This window comes from Genypterus blacodes, unplaced genomic scaffold (genome assembly GCF_046128005.1).
Source record: "Genypterus blacodes isolate CSIRO-AG114 ecotype Tasmania unplaced genomic scaffold, CSIRO-AGI_Gbla_v1 ptg000005l_1, whole genome shotgun sequence".
Taxonomy (NCBI): Eukaryota; Metazoa; Chordata; class Actinopteri; order Ophidiiformes; family Ophidiidae; genus Genypterus; species Genypterus blacodes.
This window is the reverse complement of record NW_027466819.1, coordinates 3,715,001-3,736,611: the sequence shown is the minus strand read 5'-3', so window position 1 is coordinate 3,736,611 and position 21,611 is coordinate 3,715,001. Positions and strand designations below refer to the sequence as shown.

General features: G+C 48.7%; 1 protein-coding gene across 2 annotated transcripts in view; it reads left to right on the top strand.

The window, feature by feature from the left end:
• The first annotated feature begins 1,311 nt into the window (after nt 1-1,311).
• Nucleotides 1,312-21,611, top strand: part of LOC142999580 (extended synaptotagmin-2-A-like) — a 28,087-nt gene continuing 7,787 nt past the window's right edge. For both annotated transcript variants that reach the window (XM_076149197.1, XM_076149189.1), the window contains exons 1-14: nt 1,312-1,483; nt 2,842-3,256; nt 8,700-8,741; nt 9,706-9,840; nt 10,658-10,734; nt 10,901-10,973; nt 12,176-12,265; nt 15,625-15,680; nt 19,101-19,221; nt 19,447-19,623; nt 19,733-19,815; nt 20,024-20,072; nt 20,251-20,340; nt 20,477-20,572. In XM_076149197.1, coding sequence (XP_076005312.1) covers nt 2,849-3,256; nt 8,700-8,741; nt 9,706-9,840; nt 10,658-10,734; nt 10,901-10,973; nt 12,176-12,265; nt 15,625-15,680; nt 19,101-19,221; nt 19,447-19,623; nt 19,733-19,815; nt 20,024-20,072; nt 20,251-20,340; nt 20,477-20,572 — 1,497 coding nt within the window. In that variant the 5' untranslated portion in view covers nt 1,312-1,483; nt 2,842-2,848. The remainder of the gene's footprint in view (nt 1,484-2,841; nt 3,257-8,699; nt 8,742-9,705; nt 9,841-10,657; nt 10,735-10,900; nt 10,974-12,175; nt 12,266-15,624; nt 15,681-19,100; nt 19,222-19,446; nt 19,624-19,732; nt 19,816-20,023; nt 20,073-20,250; nt 20,341-20,476; nt 20,573-21,611) is intronic.

Below are 21,611 nucleotides of genomic sequence, written 5' to 3'. Positions count from 1 at the left end.
GCAGTCCCACACTGTGCTGGCTGGGCCTTCACGGGCCTGCTGAGCTGTCGTGGAGGCGAGATCAGAGGAATAAACCATTCGCCTCATGGTCTTTAGCTGAACTTTGCATTTCGTTTTTGGCAGCAATCCGTCTAGTAAGCCTCCGTTCTGCCAGAGAGTGCTTTGATCCAATCTACACCTTCCATTTACATGAGCGCTCATTATCCAGATACGTCAGACAAGAAATCAGGTCACAAGTTATATGAAGGGGTTAATTCTCTCATAATGGGGTCAAGTTAGGATCTGTGTGCCGTCAGAGGCTTTACTGGCGGTTCGATACTTCCAGTGAAAGATTACAGTGGAAATACATATCTTGCAGTGAGGAAATATATTCTTTTGTTGTATTCGCCTGTCCCCTCTGTTCAGATACCTCACTTCCTGCCCCTGTGTGCTTCCTGTGTGATTGTCTGCCCCGCCCTGATTAGGTTCACCTGTTTGTCACCATCCCCTCCTCTCCCAGTGTGTTTAGTCTGCGTGTTTCCCTCCCTCTGTGTCACTTTGTCGTTGTTCTTTGCATGAAAAGTTTCCTCGTTGGTGTTTGTCTTCTTCCTGTTGGATTTGTTTGATCTTCTGTGCGCTGTACCTTTGAGAGATGATGCACATATTTCTTATAAATCGCATATTTCATAAAAACATGTTGGATCTTCTTTAGCAGCAAAATGTTTTATAGAAAGAAAATTGTTTTAATTTTATATAATTTGTAAAACAAAAATGTAAAAAAAAACTCACTTCTGTAAGGGAAAGTGGCTGAGTGTGACAGTTAAACAGTGACATCTGGTGGTGGAACAACCTCTGTTTTACCTGTGACCATTTGGAGCCAAAGGCCACAAACACACGCGAGTACAATCTAACACAAAAGCCATCCTACCTGTGTGAAGCTTACCATTGGTTGACACAGTCAGACAGGTGTTGACTGTACTTTATAATCCTTTTTGAGTTGCTACAAGATCTATGATAGAATCTAGAATGGAATTTTGAGATGTGAAGAAGTATTACTTTTATAATAATTGGAGCAATGGTATTGGAATTAGATTAGATCCTAAGAAAATTAATCAACCACCTTTTGTACAGTACGTTTTTAATTTACTATCTATCTATCTATCTATCTATCTATCTATCTATCTATCTATCTATCTATCTATCTATCTATCTATCTATCTATCTATCTATCTGTGTATTTATTTTTTCTACCGCCAGATGGCGACAGTGCCCGCTTTGGTGTGTGTGTTTTGAAGCTCCCTCCGCGGAGGAGGCTGACCTCTTCCCCGCGATGACAGTTTCCTGCGGGCAGGCACAGGCGGACTGCTCGCCCTCACGGCTGGATGTGCTGAAGGAGGGAAAGCGGCTTAGTAGACTTTTAAGTAGTCGCCATGCAGCGGACTGGACTCGGACAGTGAACTTGAGTTTATTTTCCAGGGAAGAGCGCATGTCGCAGGTGGAAACGGTGAGTGCGCAGTTTTTTCTGGCAGAGACGCGGGGAGGTGAAGTTGTTTTTGGCACTGCGAGGTTTTACGCAGTGCTTGGTTGTCAGCCCCGATACGTGTCGCCCTGTGAGACAACGTCACGGCAGACGCCGTTCAAAAACCTAGCTTGTATAGTTGGGTTCGTGTATTGGTGGGACTGTGTGCGCCGCAGAACACAAACAAATGACTTTACTAATATGAACGTAACTCAGCTTTTATTCGGCTTACTTACAATCCAACAAAACAACATTCATTTCAGTACGATTGCAACTTTTATAATTGGCTCGCTGTGCTCGTTGCCGTCTAAGACTCGGTGTTTTGATGGCGGAAGAGTGAAGCTGATAGCGATTGTGGCACTTCGAAAAGTTACAATTCTAATTAAATTAAAGCTCGTTAATGTTTAAGATTTATGCCGAATTGAAGATTGACTCTAAATGTTTCTAAAATGATTAAAAGTTTGGTCAATATCGTTGCTTTTAATCGTCAAGAAACAACCAAAGTTCACGCAGACGGTTTCGCAGTGGAGTTTCGTACGCACACTTAAAAGCAGCCAACTCCTCTGACAGCGTCTCTGCCTGCTCAGACTGGAAAGGTGCCTCACAAAAACGCCTTTAAGCTTTATTATTCACAACGTCAACTATTGTTCATCATCGGTTGTTATCTGTGTGTGCACGTCGTCAGGTAAATGAACCTTATAAGATGTTGTTGTTGTTTGAGGATATCATCACAGCATTACACGGGTCCTTGTGTTCGGGGGATGAAGTTGATTTAATCAGTCATCTACCGTTTGTTGACTTGTTGATCACTCCGCGGCCTCCACGTGAGTCTGCGGTCACGGTGGGGTGATGACCCGTGGATCCTCTCTGACAGGCAGCAGATCATCTCAGACTAAAATATGCCGACGCTGCATCCATGATGTTTTTAGGACTTGCAGTATTATTTGGTTTGCAAATGTGTTCCAGGGTAATTATACTGTGGCTGTTTTCCACATGGGGATTGGTGTCTGATTACAGTTTGGGAAATAAACAAACCTGGGATGTGAGGCCTGTTTATCTACCTTCTGACCTTAGTATCTGTGCATTTGTAGTGAGTGTAAACATTGAATGTATCATCAAAGTAAACATGTCTCAGTCAGAATATTATGGTATGTTTGTGAGGCACAGTGGGAATGCTTGTTGTGTCTTTGTTTTGTATTCTGTGACACAATCGTTTGACCTTTGGCCCCATGAGATGAAAGGTTTGCCTCCTCTGCTTAGCCGTGATGAATCGAGGTCAAACTCTGTGGATGAAAGACGACATTAACGTGTGCTGCATGTGTGTGTTTACTGTGCTGTTCCAGACGTGAAATGAGTAACAGTGGAGTCCAAGGCACCAGGCCCAAGATGGACGGTTCGTCAGGAGCAGGCGTCAGGGCCAACGGGCCCGTCCCTGACCCCGGCGGCTCGGGCACCTCCTCCCTGGGGCCGCCGCCGTCCCCGGACCAGCTGGAAGAAGAGCCGCAGTCGGCCCTGACGGACGTCACGCAGATGTGGATTAAATTCGGCAAGACGTTCGCCGTCATCTTCCCCATCTACATCTTGGGATACTTTGAGTTCAGTTTCAGCTGGGTTCTGATTGGACTGGCCATGTTCTTCTGGTGGCGACGGAGCTACGGCAGCAATAAAGACTTCAGGATCAACCGTGCCTTAGCCTTCCTGGAGCACGAGGAGAGAGCAGTGAGGCAGGCTGTGTGTACGTCTGAGTTGCCACCGTGGGTAAGTCGCCCGTTATTACACTTCTGTTATCACTTTATTGTTGCTTTGCTCTCAAACACGTGGGTCGGATCAGACGTGTGTGTTAGACAGAGAGGTAGAGGTGCTGGACGCTGCTCTACAATAACAACGTCATCTTCATCTTCATCTTCACAATAGACCCCATGCCAAATTGTCTTGAGAGAGATAATCCGCTACAATTCAGCAGCAACGTGTCCGGTTGCTGAAAAACTCTAGTGTTTCTCTGCAGGCGGTCAGAGGAAACGCACGCTCCGTCTCCTCCGGCCGGACCAATCAGACGGCCGGGCCGGCACCCTTTCATTTCACTGCACGGTTTTGCGGTGAAGCGTTTCCACATTCCTGCCGGCGACATCACTCGTGCCAGGCTTTGCTTTCTCTCTCATGTCGTCGTTGTTATTGTTATTATTTTGGGACAATTTCAAACTTTGATGGGATTCTTAGAGAAGAACTGAAACTCAATGGAGGGTTTGGAGAAAAGACACGAAAGGAAGGATAGTTCTTATTCTTAAACACAGATCAATGTTACTGTTTGACAAACTGCTCGCTTTGGATTTGGCTAGTTGTCAGTAATCTGCACTAAGTAATCAGTCAACACTATCAAGGCTCACACTGCAGAGACCGTCATACACTCTAGTGAGTAAAGTCCTGCAGTCTTGTGTCCTCAGCCCTGTCAGCAGTGAAAGTATGAAGCTTGTGTCGGCTGGAGACTTCATCTGGCGGGAAACTGAGGATTGATATTGTTTTAAAATCAATACAATGTTAAAATCACATCCCAACATTGCTCTGTAAAGCACAGTTGTCCTTAAATGAGCCCTGGACCGGCGTCTGGAAGTCATTTAGTTCCCTGGGTTCGTCCCTGTTTGAACTCTGCAGACTGAGGAGTGAAGTTGACCTGATATGAGATGATGCTTTCACTTTAACGCACAGGCCAGCTCTCATGAGGACGCACACGTTACCTTCTTCCTAAACCGTCACACATTCTGCACCAGCTCAGACAGCTGAAGCGTCTAAGCAGCGTCGGACTCTTTCATCCTTCTGGTCCCTGTTGTTCCCCTGAGGGAGGGAGTTGGTGTCCTGGGTGAACAGCTTCCACGTAGCTCCAGGGGGCCGTCAGGACTCGTTTTGAGAGACATAAAACCCGTCCTCTTACTATATTTAAGTTTGCCTCTGGTGTGCTAAGTCTGTCAGCGCGCGCTCGGACCTCCTGAAGCGTCGACCATAAACGTGCTGTGAGACCAAAGAGGCAGAGGCCCGGGAGAAAGAGACCTCAGAGACCTGAGCAGAGACCTGAGCTGAGGCCTGAGCAGAGGCCTGAGCAGAGGCCTGAGCTGAGGCCTGAGCAGAGGCCTGAGCTGAGGCCTGAGCAGAGGCCTGAGCTGAGGCCTGAGCAGAGGCCTGAGCTGAGGCCTGAGCAGAGGCCTGAGCAGAGACCTGAGCTGAGGCCTGAGCAGAGGCCTGAGCAAAGACCTGAGCTGAGGCCTGAGCAGAGGCCTGAGCAAAGACCCGAGCAGAGACCTGAGCTGAGGCCTGAGCTGAGGCCTGAGCAGAGGCCTGAGCAAAGACCCGAGCAGAGACCTGAGCTGAGGCCTGAGCAGAGGCCTGAGCAGAGCTGCCGTCCTCTGTGTGTCTGGAGCTCTCATGCTGGTCCGGACATGTGGCAAACTCTCCTAAACTACATGACTGAAGCTCAAGCAGGGATTGGATGGTAACGGTAACATCAGATTGCCGTTGCCAACTCCCCTTATGACTTAAATGAGCTGAACGTGTCGTAGCACAGAAACATGAAAGAGCCGCCATCCTTTGAAACCTTGGAAACCTTGGATCTTACTGATCCAGACGGGCCCATGATGACTCAGGGACTGTGATCATTGGGTTCCCAGGTCACTGACAGTGCGGAGGAGATAAAGTATGTGGAGTGGGAGGACGGGGACAGACTGGCAGCCGGGTCTCTTCTAAGGGTCAAAGACTGCCGCTGATTGCTGAGGATCACAGGGAGACGCCGGTGCTCTCACATCTCATCGGTGGAGCCCGGTCGGGTCTCCCTGTCGCTAATCAGCCAAACAATGAGCTGTCAATCAACACTGTTTATACACTCTGATGTCCTCAGTCAAGTTGAGGCTGTAGCTTTGCTGATTGGATGAAATGTTCAACCAAACTACGGCTGGATCAACAGCAAACAGTGACAACAAGCCTTTGTGGAGGAAAGCACAGAGAGCGAGCGAGCGAGCGAGCCCTCCTCCTCCTCCTCCTCCTCCTTGGCTCGCTCTCTCAGGAGCTATGCCCGGAATGAGGCTTGATAGACGGTGTGGGCCGCAGGCCGAGCGTGCCTGAGACAGTGGGACGTGGATGTCTTCCTCTTAGCGGTGTCAGACATTCAGGAAGTTGTGACCTCACCGGTGCTGAGGTGACGCTGGAGTTCAAACAGGAAGTATCTGCATTTTGCACCATGAGTCAGGAAATCTGAGCAAACACACAGATGTGCCTCGTGAAGCCCGGCTCGCACAATATCAGTGATAACTATCAGAACGCCTGATCCAGTTTCAGAATAGAGTTTTATTATCTTTGTATTATTAATGTGTCCTTTAGATTTATGTCCATTCTTCAATAGTTGGGTCCAGTTTCATTTCCTTTCCTTTCCTTCCGTTTCAAGCTATAGCCTCTTCTCACAGTATTATCAAAGCTCTGTGTGTGTGTGTGTGTGTGTTTGTGTGTGTGTATGCGTGTGTGTGTCCCTCTCTCTCCTCCGTCTTCATGCAGTGTGTGACTCGGCGTGTCCGACCCTGATTGCTTGCTGGGTCGTTCCGTCTTTTGATCTTCTCTCTGTGTGTTGGTGTCACACTGAGATGAAGTGTGTGTGTGTGTGGAGATGAATTGTATGGGGGAAAAAAAAAAAAAGCTTTTAAGATGTTGGTAACACTTGAATTATTCTGTTAAAGATATATCGTGTTTCAGATTTCTGCATTTGGATTTATTTTGGGATGTAGAAAATTGTGAGGCTGCGAAGGGAAAAGGTCAGAGGTTGTCTTAGGTTGTAGCTCAGTGCCTGGGAGCGCTGGATGTCGGAATAAGGGGGGTTGAAGAGGAGGGGGGGGGGGGGTTGGCATTGTGAAACCTCAGCAACGACGGCGTTAGTGAGAAGCAGCGAGTGAGCAAAGAAGCTGTGAAGAAAAGAAACAGGCCACCGGTGTTTAAAGTGTTAAAGTAACCGTCCACAACCACGACACAATCTGCTGTTTACTGAATAACTGTGTGTTACAGTGTGTGTGCGCTGGTGTACGCTTCTTTTTGTGTGTACAGACGTCCACATAGTTTCACTCTTAATCATCGGCACTCAAATGTTAGAAATGGAAAACACAGCTATGACCGCCGTCGAGCTGTGTTTCCTCCTCTCGCTCTCCCTTTCAGCACACACACACACACACACACACACACACACACACACACACACACACACACACACACACACACACACACACACACACACAGGCAGGGTGGGTCTTCCCTCTTTTGAAGTCCTCTCCTCTGTCCTGCAGTGGAGAATGGAAACAAAGTGGCGGCGGGGCAGAGAGGAGGCCTGCGGTGCGTCGCTCTTCCTCTACCTGCAGGATGGTCACAGACCCGTACGGGCCTCAAACAGCCCGCACAGCCCGCTCTCACTCTCTAATCCATGCAGCTCCTATTAATCCATTATTTTCATTTGTGTGAGAGATAAGAGGGAGGAGATTCTAAAGCTAATAAAGGTTCTAATAAAGTTTTGTCCCTGAGCTCAGACAAGGTTCAGGTTATTTTAGTGATTGGTTAATTGCGTTGAGTTTCTTCCCTCATGGTTGAAGCTGAAGCGGCGGAACGCTTGAGAGGGGGTCAGGGTTTGATGCTGCAGAGTATTAAGTTTCCATTCAAATGTATTCAAACGCCATGGAGGGGAAACGTGTGTGTGTGTGTGTGTGTGTGTGTGTGTGTGTGTGTTACTACAAGGCTACAATCAAAACCAGCAACAAAAACAAAACTCTGTAATAGCTCTGTGAACACTGCAGCACACACTGATCTCTCTCTCTCTCTCTCTCTCTCTCTCTCTCTCTCTCTCTCTCTCTCTCTCTCTCTCTCTCTCTCTCTCTCTCTCTCTGTCTCTGTCTCTGTCTGCCCTCTCTCTCTCTCTTTCTGTCTGTCTTTCTCTCTCTCTCTCTCTCTGCCACTCTCTCTCTCTCTCTGTCTCTCTCTCTGTCTGTCTCTCTCTCTCTTTGTCTCTCTCTCTCTGTCTCTCGCTGTCTCTCTCTCTCTGTCACTCTCTGTCTCTCTCTGTCCTCTCTCTCTCTTTCTGTCTGTCTCTCTCTCTGTCTCTCTCTCTCTCTGTCACTCTCTGTCTCTCTCTGTCCTCTCTCTCTCTTTCTGTCTGTCTCTCTCTCTGTCTCTCTCTCTCTGTCTCTCTCTCTCTGTCACTCTCTGTCTCTCTGCCCTCTCTCTCTCTTTCTGTCTCTCTCTCTAAATATAGATGTAGGCATGAAGCAACTGTTTGGTCTGATGGGTTTCCTGTTCCACCACCGTTCAATAAGCGAGCGTCCACCTCCTCTCCCTCCTGCTCTCCCTCCTCCTCTCCCTCCTGCTCTCCCTCCTCCTCTCCCTCCTGCTCTCCCTCCTGCTTTCCCTCCTGCTCTCCCTCCTCCTCTCCCTCCTGCTCTCCCTCCTGCTTTCCCTCCTGCTCTCCCTCCTGCTCTCCCTCCTGCTTTCCCTCCTGCCCCCCCTCCTCCTCTCCCACCTCACGCTGGCCTTCAGCTGTTTGAGGGAAAAGCTGACTCAGCACTTTTGTTCTTGTCCCTCTCCGTCCCGATCAACCAGCTTACATGCAGGCAGCAGCAGACGGTCCAAGGAGACAGGAAATAGGAGAAACAAAGCAAGCTAGCTAACATTTTAGAAATCCATGATCGGATTGGATTGGTGGTCATGAAGTCTGAGGTTACTCTCAAGCATCTCGTGTGGGCGTGGCTAATAACAGGAGGTCAGGATTTCCACACAGCTGCTGGGAGAGTCCAACTTGTGACTGACCGGGGCCTGGCAGAGTGTGTGTGTGTGTATGTGTGTGTGTGTGTGTGTCAGGCTTAGGACTGAAGGAGCTGAAGCTGAGGCCCAAACACAGAAGTTGTGGTCTCAGCAGATGGAAAGAGTGAAAAGCCTTCCTCTGTCCTTCCTGTGTTGCCGTGCCATTGAAATGTCTGCAGGAACTCCAGCAGTTTCCTTTCTTTGTGTGTTTATAGAAAACCGTATTTAGTGGTTTGTTCTTCTCTAGCTTTCTGGGTGTGTGTCTGCTATTTGTGTAGATTCATCTCTCCATCGTTACTTTGTCCTGGATAATGAGGTCATAGGCTGCATCAGGGCCTGAATGGAAAACCTGCTAAAGATCTATAACTCCTTCTGTTGTTTGTCTTTCCAGGTCCATTATCCAGATGTGGAAAGAGTGGAGTGGCTGAATAAGGTAGTGTACAACACACACACTCACTCACTCACTCACTCACTCACTCACTCACTTACTCACTCACTCACTCACTCTCTCTCACTTCCACCGCCCACTCACCCACATGTTTGCTCTTCATCAGCCACTGGCAGAGGCGGGCAGAGGTATAAAAATAGGAACTGTATCTAGAACTCTCCGAGACCCTGATCCAATGCTGCCGCCTCCAGAGAGAGAGAGAGAGAGAGGGAGGGAGACGGAGAGGGGGAGAGAGAGAGAGGCTACAGTCTCCTTTTACATTACATTACATTACGATCATTTGGCAGACGCTTTTATCCAAAGCGACTTACATTACATTACCACCCTTCGCAGAGGGGGGAGCAATTGAGGGTTCGGTGCCTTGCTCAAGGGCACCTCGGCAGGGGCTCGAACTGGCGACCCTCCGGTTCCCAAGCGGAAGCGTGCATACACACCTTAGTGAGCCACAAAGATCATGTCAGGCTACGACGACAGCATTGAGTTCGTTCCTCCCGCAGGCTCGTAACTCGTAAACCCGAGCGTTTCTCATTCTTTAAATTCTCCTCCACGATGATGAATAGGAGGCGAGAGAGAAACTCTGAGGCCTGGTGTTCTACTTCTACCCCCACAGGTACAAGTGACCCAATTCCAAAGGAAAATCCCATTTGCACACAGGTGGTTTCAGGCCAACACTGTGTAAACCCACACTTAAGGTGACGGAAAGAGATCGCAGATATAGAATAAAGAATGAGGTGCATGCAGTTTGGAAGTTCATCTATGTGCACCTGCCTCCATTACGCTGTCTCGGCTCTTATAAAAGTCTCATCTCCGCTCGTGTCTCTGTTCTAACAGCAGCGGTACCTAAAGTGTGTATCCTGTAGGATTGAGACAGGAATGTGGCGAGTGTTTGAAAGCAGACGTGCAGGTTACCGATGGACCTTTGTGACCTTTGTGACCTCTCTGCCCGCAGACGGTGAAGCAGATGTGGCCGTTCATCTGCCAGTTCGTGGACAAGCTGTTCAGGGAAACCATCGAGCCGGCGGTGAAGGCGGCCAACCCTCACCTCAGCACCTTCTGCTTCAGCAAGATCGACATGGGCGACAAGGTGAGGCGAGGCCCAGACTGCTGCGGCTACGGCTACGGCTCCGGCTACAGCGGCTACAACCTCTGCTAGGACGTTTACCTCTGCTCCACCTACAGCCGCTGTGTATACAAGCACTGATTCACATGAGTGTAGACATTATAAAGTGTGTAAAGTGATTGTGAATGAGCAGGAAGTGCAGATAGATGCTAGTTGGCACTGCAGCTCGACCTCAGATTGTTATTATAATCGGTGCTGCATGCCAGGGGGGAACTGCTGCCAGAGTCTTATTTTGACAAGAATAAAAGCAGGCCTCTGTGTGTGTGTGTGTGTGTGTGTGTGTGTGTGTGTGTGTGTGTGTGTGTGTGTGTGTGTGTGTGTGTGTGTGTGTGTGTGTGTGTGTGTGTGTGTGTGTGTGTGTGTGTGTGTGTGTGTGTGTGTGTGTGTGCGTGTGCGCATGCATGTGTGTGGAAGACAACTGAGAGGATGGTTTGGCCCGTGATCATCAGTAATCCAGTTATGCTACAAGTCCCCATAGTCCCTCCATAGTCAAAGAGTGTGTGTGTGTGTGTGTGTGTGTCTGACCTCACGTGACTCAAAGGTGCAGATTTCAAAACCTGGTTTGTAAGAGAGAGAGAGAGAAGCACGTGTGAAAGTGAAAGGTGTCCGATCCTTTGCACCTCTGGCCTCTGCGTACTGAGCCTAAGTCTGAGCCTAAGCACTGTTACGTTTCAGGAATTCAGCCAGCATGTAAGCGTGAGTGTGTGGTGAATGATTGATGAACCCACAGCTGATTCAGAAAGCTTCTCTCTCCTTGTGTTTGCGTCTTGTGCCTCTGCAGCCTCTGAGAGTGAACGGGGTGAAAGTTTACACAGAGAACGTGGACAAGAGGCAGATCATCATGGACCTGCAGATCAGGTACACATACACACACACACACACACACACACACACACACACACACACACACACACACTGAGCTGCACCTCCGCACTCTCATGTCGTTCCACAAGCAAACCAAAGGTAGAACTTTAAAGCAGAAATGGATTATGACGTTCCAAACTCTCTTCTCTGTTCCCTCCAGCTTTGTGGGGAATACAGAAATAGACGTGGACATCAAGAAATTCTACTGCAGAGCTGGAATCAAAAGCATACAGGTAGGGTTGTCATCATGCAGCTGTCAGTCAGGAGTAGAAGTGTCTCGTCGTCAACAAGCTTTCCTTTTGTATCCGTGACCCAAGATTTCAGCCAGACTTCACTTTCATCTGCAGCAACGTTTGGACTCATCACATCACCAGAGTGTCCTTTACATAATGTGTAGACTCTGCACTGATAACGCCGATGTTATCCTCTCCACTGTTGGCTTAGAATCAGGCCATGTTTACCGTTCAGAGATCAGAAAGAGGCTCCCTGCACCAGGAGGCCCCGTCAGTGTTTGCCTCTGCGTATGGATTATACACCCTAACTCACATCTTGTAGTTTGTCAGCCGATGAAAAGGAGAAGCCGATGTTTATTTGGCCTCTAACCCAGATTTTAGCGCGACCGACAAGTATGAGTTCCCTCTTATTAGCCCACAGATTACATCGCTTTTCCTCATGATGCTGCTTTCCCCCGTCCACATCGTCTTTAAAGGAACAGCGCCTCTTCATCCCAGCGGTTTCTGTCTGTCTGTCTGTCTGTCTGTCTGTCTGGTTGGATGTCAGCTTAACTCCCCAGGTCACTGCCTCACATGACTTGTAAACACAGTAAGAAGGTCTATCTGCAATCTTTCCACTGCGCCCTTTTTAATGAGCAAAATGTCGGCATTTGATTACTCAGACTGAGCCGCCACCAAATTTGGTGCTGCAGACGGGCGGACTACATATCTGAGGTTTGAGTCACTGCAAGCACTCTGGGGGGAAAGCAGCAGCAGCAGCAGCAGCAGCAGCAGCAGCATCATCCCAAATGACGGAAAGAGTGCATAGGGGGAACATTTGGGAGAAGTGTTCAGGAATAAAACTCCACAGGGAATCCTCATCAACGTGTGACATGAATACATTTGTGTTGATATTCCCCCTCGTGTCTAGATACCATAGCAAACGTACTAGTGCTGCAGTGAACAGGATGTCTGTGCCAAAGCCTGTTAGCACCACACAGCCTCTCTGTTAGTGAAGATAACCCAGTGTCACCTCATTCAACTTTGGGCAGTGTTTCATGAAGTAGAACTAGATGAAGGGAAATTACCAAACGGGGAGAAACGGGGTTTAACACACACACACACACACACACACACACAGACACAGACACACACACACACACACACACACAGCAGTACATGTGTGTCATGGTTGAAGGTTGTTATGTTTCCCCCCCCTCCAGCTTCATGGAGTGATGCGGGTGGTGATGGAGCCTCTGCTGGGGGACATGCCTCTGATCGGAGCCCTGTCCGTCTTCTTCCTCAAGAAACCGGTGAGTTCCTTCCCCTCTGACTTTACCCTCTGACTTATTACTGCCTCAGCGATCCCAAAGGCGTCCGTCGTGTCTTCAGTCGTCCCTTAAATGTATCTGTGTTACATCCCGAGCTCTCCCGCCTGCTCAGAGTGCCTCACACTGCCAACGCACCGCGGCGACCCAGATTCATGTTGTGACGCTGAGAACTTGAGACGGTGGCCGTAACTTTGGACCGGTTGAGACTTTGTTGACTGGTTAATCTGCGATTATTCGTAAGAAGGGAAACACAAACCTCCTTGTTTACGTGTAATGTAAACAAGGAGTTGGGTGTGAATAGTTTTAGATCAGGGACCCAAGAGAAGGAAGTCTTTGTGTGTTTCTGATGAATCCTAAGCCTCATGCTGTACTTTGCTACCAAACTAGAATATCTTTCCCTCCAGTTGCCCTCAGTGTCCCCAATCATCTTCTATCTGCCTGCTCCTTCTTCCTGACTGCTGTCTTCCTTCCTCTGCCTCAGCACTTTTGATCCAGCAGATTGTGTGTTTGATGCTGCTTCCCATGGGGGAAAACAGAAACGCCCTGCCATTAAAGGTCAAGAGATAGAAACGGGAAATTTCGTCTTTTTCTCTCCGTCGCCTCGGTAACTCCCTGGCTGAGGCGTGCGGTATTGCAGCTCGTTTTAAAGGATCGCTACTAAAGCAGCTTCCACAAGATCACACGCCAAAGAAGCTCCAGCTAGTTCAAAGGGCTTTCGTCAAATAAAGAGAGGAAGTACTTTGGCTATACAATGGTATAGCCTAGTATCTGTTCAACTTCCTGTTTGCTTGTTGAGATGACATTTATTGTGTTTTTTTTGTTCTTAAATGAGTAAATTAGACTGGAGTGCTGCTGGGCTTTGCTCTCAGTCTCCCCGGCTCCATGTGAACAAACATTTGCTCCCACATTCGTCTTCTTCTTCATTTTGATGCCTTTTACGCCGCAGAAATGAGCAGCATTTATAGTTTATTTATAGGTCCCAGGCCCGTTGTTGGCACAGTCACTGGCAAGAATGTGTGTGGGAACCCAACATGGTGACTTTCCTCTCCTCTTCTCTCTGCACATTATCCACCATGCGCTCCTTTCCGACTGCAGGACCTGAGGTATCTGACACAGTGGAGGAAGTGGAGCCGTGGGTTCGCATGTAGATTGACACCTTCCCCCAACACACACACACACACACCGCTCGGCTCTAACCGGGCGCTGATGAAACTGTGGCCCTCTCAGCTGTAACTGGGCCGTGCACTGATGCAAGAGGGTGAAGGCAAAGTTTCAGTGCTGGGGTCGACACTAAGGAGAGGAGGAGAGGAGGAGAAGAGGAGTGGATTGTGACGAAGCCTTAGAACCCTCAAATCCTAACCTTATATGTTCTAAAGTGGCATTTATAATCTCTCTAACGCCGTATCAGAGCTCAGGCTTTCACCATTTATCTCTTATAATAGACTATTATCGGTTGCATTGCACAAAACTCAAACTCTATCATCAGTTTAAGGTGAAGTGAAGCAGTAAAAGCTTTGTTGCCATGTTTGTTTGTTTTCCATCCAAACTGATCAAGCAAAGATGTGTTGATGTTTGGTGCCAGCCGAACAGCTTGAAGATCTCTGGTGTCGGGTGTGTTCGCTGGTTGTATTTCCCCATCCTGTGCCTCACCGCCGTGCACACTGGTGTTTTGGCTGGTTGCTTAGCTGCGGGCCGACATCGGGCCTGCTGCATCGGGTCTTCACCTGCCACCTTTTCTATGGAGTAGCCTTTGTTTTGTGCTGTTTAACGCTTTTGAAATTGAAATTAACCGCTTAACTAAAGAGGCCCTGTTGTTTTTATGCAGACATTGTTGGATCAACCAGGGTTGGATGTGCATCTCAAGTCCAGAGTGAAGCGTTGAGCAGCGTATTTAGGTTGAGGCAGCTCTTCAGCGTTCGTCTCTTCCTGTGCCAACCTGGCAGATCAAAAACATTGTGGTCCACCGTGAGTCTACATGTAGAGCGAGGACTAGACCACAGGAAGGAGAACGCCCACACACACACACACACACACACAGACACACACACACACACACACAGAAGTTTACATTTTCCTCCCCCTGAAATCCATTTTTCATCATTCATTTCTTACAACACACACTCACGGACTGGCGGTCATCCCATGTTTGCTCCACATATTTGGTCACCTTGACAACCAGCGCTCTGCCCACGCTCCTTATACGGGCGATGGATTTGTGTTATTTTCAGCCCCGGTGCCGGCGCTCGTCTTTTGAACCGCACAGAGCAGCTCACAGCTCCACCATCACCGAGCCAAACACACAAACACACACCAGCGCTCAGACACACACTGTAGACACAAAGCTCAAGTCTGATGCCTTCGTATAAGACAGAAATATAAACTACCAGCTGACACTACTATGATTTCCAGCTGTACCTCTGGCAACTATCAGCTGTGCAACCGCAATGCATTCAGACGCTATCAGGGTGTGTCGGGTCTGTCAGGTGTGTCAGGTGTGTGTCAGGTGTGTGAGTGTGAGTCAGTGGGCAGAACCTGCTGGTGTGGTTTATGACCGTATTGAATATTCAGCATTCCTGTTTGCCTCAGTGATGCTGGATGCTTTCACGCATGAGGATGTCCATAACTCCGTCGCTCAGGTAATAAGGAATCTTGCCAGGATGCCCGGACTTGTCAGCGACACGTCACCGCCTGCAGGGTTTCGTAATCGGTTCAAACTCAGATTTGCACAGCATTGTGGGTAAATGAAATGAGCCTGCTGTCATTGATCTTGCAGCTGACTTTTGTTTTGCTCGTTTTTTAAGGAATTAAAGATGTTTTTTGGTCAAAACTGGCAACGGAAGACCCAGATCCTGTTTGAGATCATGTGTGTGTAGTATGTGTGCGTATTGTTCACGCACACAATGTCTAAATACGCTCCCATACCTGAATGTGTTTGACTTAAAGCTTTTCTGATTGAGTTCATCTCCTCTTCAGTCACTCTGGACCGTCTTTAGCTTCATGTCAGCTGTGTGTCAGATTAGTCCTGATAAACACAAAGCTAGAATACTAAAGTAGATACATAACCTGATTACATCCTGTTGTTTTCCTGGCGCCTCCAATCAAATTGTCTCCAGCCAGTCGCACAACTCAAAGACAAACTGAAGATGCTGGCCTGATTGTTGTTGTTTGGCATGAATCTCTCTGTCTCTCTGTCTCTACTTCCCTCTCTCTCTCTCTCTCTCTGTCCCTGTCTCTGTCTCTGTCTCTCTCTCTCTCTCTCTCTCTCTGTCTCTCTCGCTCAGCTCTTTTTCTTTAACCCGAATCGTTTTTACCCTAAGTTGTATTTCCTTTGTGTCTTGCAGTTATTGGACATTAATTGGACCGGACTCACTAATATGTTGGACATTCCAGGGGTCAAGTAAGTATGTGTGTGTGTGTGTGTGTGTGTGTGTGTGTGTGTGTGTGTGTGTGTACAGAGTTTGTATTTGCATTGTTGTCTTGTTTTCTTGTGCGTCTGTGGTTGACGGCAGACGGCACACAAGCGCTTGCCACTGACATTTGACCTCTGACCTCAGTGTGTGTTCACAGCAATTTCACGACCCCAGCTCAAAGCTCAAACCAAGTCTGTCCAAATATCACAGAAAGGTCCTGCAAATGTTACAGTAAAGTTGGAAAAGCCACAACTGAAGCTGCAACCAATCAGCCTTCCCCTTCAGGATCAGTCTCTAGTCTATTGACCGAGTCGCTCACGAGTCCATTTGGCTTGGAAATGTCACAAATGAGAACAGGGGCCGATCCCAACTCCACCAACAGCCAAAGGTCATCTGACTTTCATTGAGTTGCTAAGTATTTAATATGTATTCAAAGTAGACTGGCTGGGATAAATCAATCAGGCCAAGCTCTGAGCTGAGCCCTGCTTTCCAATGCAAACAATGAGCAAATTTGTCAGTCGTTTTCTGGTGCCTGAGTTGAAAGTGTTCCTGTAGTTGGCACCTTTTGTCTCTTCATGTTTCCTCCATTATGGCCTTATGAATGTGAGTGAGTGGAGCTGGAGGGACTTTTGTGTTTCAGCAGTGGAGCCAAAGAGACTTTTATTTATGAGAAAAGGTCCCAGCTAATTGCTTTAAACCTACATTCATCATCACTTGGGGGAAGTGAGGACAGGCCGAGCGCTCAGCGGGCTCTGAAGCGCCGCGTCCCCCCGCTCGGGCCTAATGAGAAAGCGAAGGCAGCGCTTTAGAGGGACGCTCCCAGAGGACGCTCAGCCTGAGCCGCCTGTCAGGCTCTCAAACCATTACAGTAAGCACGGGATCACATCCTGGATTAGGAACTTTATAAGTGCTGGTATTTACAGCGAGGGGATGAAGCCGCCGCAGACAGGGATGTGATGTCGGGTGGAGACGTTTCCAGACGAGACGCAGGCGGCAACAGCAGAGCTCAGGCACACGTCTGAGGGGGAAATCACTCCGGCAGCAGGAACGCTGTCATAAAAGCTAAATGTATCTTCTGGATCCTGATATAGAACTGTGTCAGGCTGACTCATCTGTCCTTACAGCACCCTGCATCTATAGATCTGTACATTAAAACAGAGTCTTTGGGGGGTTAAATATCAAAGGAAAGATGAAAGAAAGACTTTCTGGGGCTACATTAACATATTTGTGTTCAACTACACCTATAACCTATAAGTAGAGACTTTTTAAAGTGTCTAACCAAATATCTCCAGACTACAGTAACACTCTGACCTGTAGAGTGTGTGTTCATGTTCATTCTAATCCTCTTTAAACATTGAATCTATTATCTTTAACCTTTAACCCCAACCCACCTGCCATGATTGATCTGAATCAGGCGCGCACAGAGATTCCCTTCCCTCTGCCAGCTCAGCGTGCAGCGCAGGTGTAACCATCCACACACTGGGTGTAGCTCAGGTACTGTCTCTGTGGACACACCTCTGATGTTTGCATCGTCTAAACGTCTCCCAGCGATGGGACTTTGCCTCGTCATTTACATCCTGGCCAAACCTTTTCTGGAAGCAGTTGGATTTTGCATTCAGATGTGTTTTGATGCTCGTTCTGAACAGCAGCATGTGGAGGTGGAGGCTCAGTTCAGCTTCAGCCCCGAGCTGAGAAATACCAGCCGCACGCAGGAACAGGCGAGGAAACAAACGTCTCCTGAATGTGAGACCGGAGGGAGGGAAGGGAAGGGAAGGGAGGGAAGGGAGGGAAGGGAAGGGAAGGGAGGGAAGGGAGGGAAGGGAGGGAAGGGAAGGGAAGGGAGGGAAGGGAAGGGAAGGGAAGGGAAGGGAAGGGAAGGGAAGGGAAGGGAGGGAAGGGAAGGGAAGGGAGGGAAGGGAGGGAAGGGAAGCCCCCGCAGAGCAGCGTCAGCCCTGTTGTTCCTCCATATTAACCTGTGGCACATCCCAGCTGGCTCGGTGTTTGTTTTCAGCAGTGTGGTTTGCCAGAGGCTCCGCCCACTGAAATGCAGCTTTCCTCGTTTGACAAGTTTGTAGGAAAACTCCACAGTGTGTGTGCTGAGATCCACCTGGAACCTGAACACACCCCACCCTGCTCACTCCTACCCGCCTCTCTCTCTCTCTCTCTCTCTGTGTGTGTGTGTGCGTCAGTATGTTTTACTCTGTCTGTGTGAGTGTGTATGTGAGAGTGTGTGAGTGTGTGTGTTTTCCCTCACTTAGGATTTGCATTTTTACTTTCAAACAGCATTCAAAAAAACAGAGGTCACATTGCTGTGGGTGTGTCTGTGTGTTTAGTGGTGGTTGCTTATATACCGTGTGTGTGTGTGTGTGTGTGTGTGTGTGCGTGTGCAACCGCCTATCTAAATCCACTTTTGCTTTGCTTTGGAATGCTCCTTCTACTCCTACTCCTCACACACACACACACACACACACGGACACTCTCTCTCTCTCTCACACACACACACACACACACTCCTTGTACAGGCAGGCTGGGATGTGTTGAAGTCCCATTGGGCGTTGAGATGGCAGGACAGGCAGGGGAGTCACAGCACACAGCTCTCATCTGGAGATGTTTATCTGTCAGATGCAGGAACATGAATGATGCTGCTGCCCTCTGCTGGACGAGAGGCTGAACTTCAGGGTCCTGTTGCACACAACCGGAACAAGGAGAGGAGCGCTAACGTCTCCTTTACCGTGTTCCACCTTGTTGCAACGATGTCCTCCCTCCCTCCCGGCACACTGCAGGCAGCAGTGGTTGTTAAAATAATAAATAAAGCTCAAATCAATGCTGCAGAAAATCTCCTTCCCTTCAGGCAAATCTCTTCTGTGTGTGTTGTTTTGGCTGTGCTGACACACATGCAAACATATAGAGAGAGTATAGAGAGTCACTTAACATACACACACACCCATCCACACACACACACACACACTGCTGCACCAAGGCCTCTGCTGTGTGTCTTTCCAGGTTTGAATGTAAATGTGTGTACACACTGTGTGTTGTTTCCTGTTTGGATGTGGGGCTGTGACTCTCTCTCTCTCTCTCTCTCTCTCTCTCTCTCTCTCTCTCTCTCTCTCTCTCTCTCTCTCTCTCTCTCTTGCTCTCGCTCTCTCTCTCTCCTGGTGACACACACTGCTCATGTTACAAGTATTGAGAGCTGGAGAGAGATTAATGTAAATGTGTGTGTGTGTGTGTATGTGTGTGTGTAAGCGTGGGTGTGTGTATCCAAGCACTGATGCCAGGTTGCTGACAGAGGAATTCAACTCAGCTGCTCTCTTTTCCCTCTCACACTCTCACACTCTGTTCTGCCCACCTGTCTCTTCCTCCTCCTCCTCCTCCTCCTCCTCCTCCTCCGTGTCTATCCTTCTCAGTGGACTATGCGACAACATCATCCAGGACATCATCTACAGTTTTGTGGTCCTGCCAAACCGTATCACCATCCCCCTGGTGGGAGAGGCTGAGCTGGCCCAGCTACGCTTCCCTGTTCCCAAGGTAACACACACACACACACACACACACACACACACGCACATTGGTGAGGTGACAGCTTACAGTGTGTATGTGTCTCAATGTCCCACTCTCTGGGAACGAATGATGAATATATCCTGAATTCTGTCCGTGTTTCTCGTGAGCCAAACCTTCGGGCCGTCAATCCGTCCAAAATGAATCAATATGTTGACTCGTGTTGTCCCTCTGTCTCTGGTCTCGTCTCCTCAGGGGGTCTTGCGGATCCACTTCTTGGAGGCCCAGGAGCTGCTGGGCAAGGACAAGTTCCTTGGCGGGCTGATTAAAGGCAAGTCGGACCCTTATGGGGTCATCAAGATCAGCAACCAGCTCTTCCAAAGCAAAGTCATCCACGAGACGGTCAACCCCAAATGGAGCGAAGTCTACGAGGTGACGTCACGACTCAGCCTCAGGAAGCTCAAGCAGCCGTGTGTTCCTGCCCACAGTATGAACCGTGTGTGTGTGAGGTTACGTGAACGTGTGTTTGCTGTATTTGCAGGCCATGGTGACTGATTGTACAGGACAGAACCTGGACATTCAGCTGTACGACGAGGACACGGACAAAGACGACTTCCTGGGAAGGTGCTGCCTCATGTGTACATTCACTCACACTCCTTCAGTGTTCAGCTCCCTGTGTTTTGTCAGAATGTGATGCAGTGACGTGTTTCCCGCTGCATGTAGGGAGATTTCACACTTCATTGACCTGCGAGCTTTGCTCCCCTTAAATGAGAAAGTGATCGGGCGCTAGCTGCAGGAGAAATGATGCAGGGTTTGTGTCTTTGTGTTTCAGTCTGATGATCGACTTGGCCGAGCTCCAGAAGGAACAGAGGGTCGATGAGGTAATCTGAATCTTCTCTTTGCATGAAGTCGCCTTTCAGTGCATAACATTATGTCAAAGAATCGGTTCCATTTAGCAAACTCTCAGGTTGAGTTGTTCCTTTGTGCTCCAGGCTCCATAAACATTTGCTTACAAGGACAAATTCTCACTATTACCCGTCCACGTGTTTGTGTTTGCAGTGGTTTGTGCTGGACGAAGTGGCCTCAGGGAAGCTGCATCTCAAACTGGAATGGTTATCTTTGCTCCCCTCACCTGAGAAGCTGGACCAGGTACTGACCACAGACCCACGAGCAACATCACATCATGAGCATCTCCTGTCTCACCTACACTCATTTTGAAGAACAGAATGTTTTGGTTTCCTTATCTGATTTTGTCCCTCCCTCTTCCCCCCCTCTTCCTCCTCAGGCACTGACGAGCGTCCGAGCTGACCGCGGTCAGGCCAACGACGGTCTGTCCTCCGCTCTGCTCGTGGTTTTCCTGGATTCAGCCAGAAACCTGCCGGTGAGTCGGCGCGATCAAAGCGCTCGGTGTTTAGCAGCAGAAATGGCTGCGGCGGCGGTGAAAGGCGTTAAGCTCAGTGGAACGCCACGTTGTGATGTCACAAACTCATCCTTTAGTTTAAGCGGCGAGCCGTCACCACAGACAAGGTGGAGGTCGATGTTTACGAGCTGAGTCAGCTTCCTCTCTTCATTAAAAATGTCCTCTGGCTTCACGGGCGAGAGCGTCCTTGCTCTGCAGGAGACAAAGCTCACAGGAAAGAGATGAGCTGCAGCGCTGCGGTGCCTGACGCCTCTTTGGTGCGGCGGGCTTGAACCTCTTAACCTCTGTCGCCATCACACCTCTGCCTGCCTGTCCTGCTCTTCATCTTAAAGGTGTAACACATGGAACTATCAGCCGCTCTCACGCTTGCACCTTTAACTTTCTTTACTCAGCATTTTTCTTGCTTGATCACATATGGAACTCTAAATCTGCTTTCGCTACACAAGAATCCGTCTCTGCTCGTGCTTACTCCATCCAGCTGATGACAGTCTGGGGATCAAGAAAACATTTAAAGTTCCTCTGTGTTTCATGAAGAAGTAGGTGACACATGATGATGTAATGCTAGGTAAACAGATGAGACCTTCAGACCTCTACTTTGGCCTCGTGCACCACAGTCCTGCTCCTTCCCTCCTCACCGCAACAACACTGGGAACCGGGGCGCCGCTCTCTGTTGGAGAACAGCGCCCTCTCCCTGTTTTGCACTGTAATGCAAGCTGCCACAGTTGTTTACTTTAATACACAGTGATGCTGTCGAATGTTTGCGTGACTTAAACCTGTTATCAAGGAATCATTGAAGTTAAATTCATCCTAAAGTCGTTCACACAACAACAACAACAACAACAACATCTTTAAGATCCTGCAGATCCTTGCTTATCTCTTTTCAGCTTCCTCTTCTTCTTCTTCCTCCTCCTCTCTGCTTCTTCTCTCCTTCCTCCCCCTCTGAAGAGCGTCTTCGAGGGGAACTTGGGCTCTGGATACTTAAAAGAGAGGCGTTCGGCGG